This window comes from Rhinopithecus bieti, unplaced genomic scaffold (genome assembly GCF_001698545.2).
Source record: "Rhinopithecus bieti isolate Rb0 unplaced genomic scaffold, ASM169854v2 scaffold_60000, whole genome shotgun sequence".
Taxonomy (NCBI): domain Eukaryota; kingdom Metazoa; phylum Chordata; class Mammalia; order Primates; family Cercopithecidae; genus Rhinopithecus; species Rhinopithecus bieti.
The window spans coordinates 1-1,571 of NW_016866000.1; the positions used below are offsets into that span (position 1 = coordinate 1).

Consider the following 1,571-nt stretch of genomic DNA (forward strand, 5'->3'; position numbering starts at 1 on the left):
ATAAAAATGATTTTAAGAAAATTTGATAAAGTAATAATGGTTTTTTGGAAAAGTATTTCATAGATCTAAAGAACTAAATTTCACCATCTCATATAGTTCTTATAATTCTTGATTTAACTACTTTCAAAAATTAATTTCTATTTCTCAGTAAGGTTTTCAGACTCCTAGAACATATTTTGAGTTATGAAATCAAATTATATACATACAATTGCATCAGAAGCAAATACGTTCAACAATTATTCTTTCATTTATTCTTTGACAAATTCTGAATGACCATTCCACATTCAGTCCAAAGATACACATTACAATGAGAATTCTATTCCCTGAAAATATGAAATGTATAGAGGCACATTCAATCATTAACATGAAAATTCCCCTTGTAATCTTCTAAAATAGACTTACAGGGAATAACAACTATCGTTACCACAGAGGCCATGAAGACAAGACAGCTAATTCCCAGGATCCCAGCAATGAACTTCTCTGGAACTGACGGTAAATCTGCAGGGAGCGAAATGGGAACAGTGCGAAAGGAGAGGTGGACACAGTTGTTTAGAAGATTCAAAAACAAAAGAACCTGAATGCACAGGAATCATACGGAGAAACTTGGACCCCAAACCCTCATCTCCCATTGTAATCTTTTTCTCAGAATAATATACCATTGCATTTTCAGTAAAAATAATGCTCCATGAATTCTTTGACGAAGACTACACATTTCAACAATGCGTTAAATCAGTCTTCATATTTTATATTGAAATAGCATATCTCAACTTGAAATTCTGATCTTTGCAAATAGAAAATATGTGAGCACTCCCTGCTCTTTCCCCACATCCCTGTACCCCAAGCTGCACATCCTAGACTGTTATATTGAGGATCTTTTAAATGCTTTACCTTTGCAGTGATAGGTTTTGTCATTTCCTTGAAAATCCTGAGAAGTTTTTTGAAGGTTTAATTCCGCATAGGTTATTTCCTGTTCAGTTACTAAAATGGAACTTGTATTGTCCTTAGGTTTTGTTGCTGCCTCTTTGGGTTTGGGGCAGATTCAAGTCTGAGTAGATTACTCCTTGGTTATCCATCTCTGCAGTGTGTGATGTCAGGGACTGTACTCTATAATAACCGTAGTTAAGAAGTTAATAAATGGTTTATATACAATATTCCCTAGTGCAGTTAAAAGGGTGAGGTGGAGAACGAGTATTGGAGCTCATTTTGCATTAAAGAATCTAAAGTTCTTTCTCTAATTTTCTTCAAGCCTAAACAAGTTTCTTATGGTAAAATATTTGTTTTAAAAAAAGATTTTTGGGTCGGGCGCAGTGGCTCATGCCTGTAATCCCAGCACTTTGGGAAGCCGAGGCATGCCAATTACAAGGTCAGGAGATCCATACCATCCTGGCTAACACGGTGAAACCCCGTCTCTACTAAAAATACAAAAGTTAGCCGGGCACAATGTCAGGCGCCTGTAGTCCCAACTACTCGGAAGGCTGAGGCAGGAGAATCGCTTGAACACGGGCGGCAGAGGTTGCAGTGAGCTGAGATCGTGCCACTGCACTCCAGCCTGGGCGACAGAGTGAGACTCT

At 37.6% G+C, this 1,571-nt stretch overlaps 1 protein-coding gene across 1 annotated transcript; it reads right to left on the reverse strand.

The window, feature by feature from the left end:
* On the reverse strand, nucleotides 1-1,296 carry LOC108525490 (NKG2-A/NKG2-B type II integral membrane protein-like). Its single transcript, XM_017866450.1, is given in 3 exon segments — nucleotides 1-498; nucleotides 889-1,034; nucleotides 1,036-1,296. Coding segments are annotated over 3 exon segments (330 nt in total). The 5' UTR covers nucleotides 1,074-1,296; the 3' UTR covers nucleotides 1-352.
* Nucleotides 1,297-1,571: the final 275 nt, after the last annotated feature.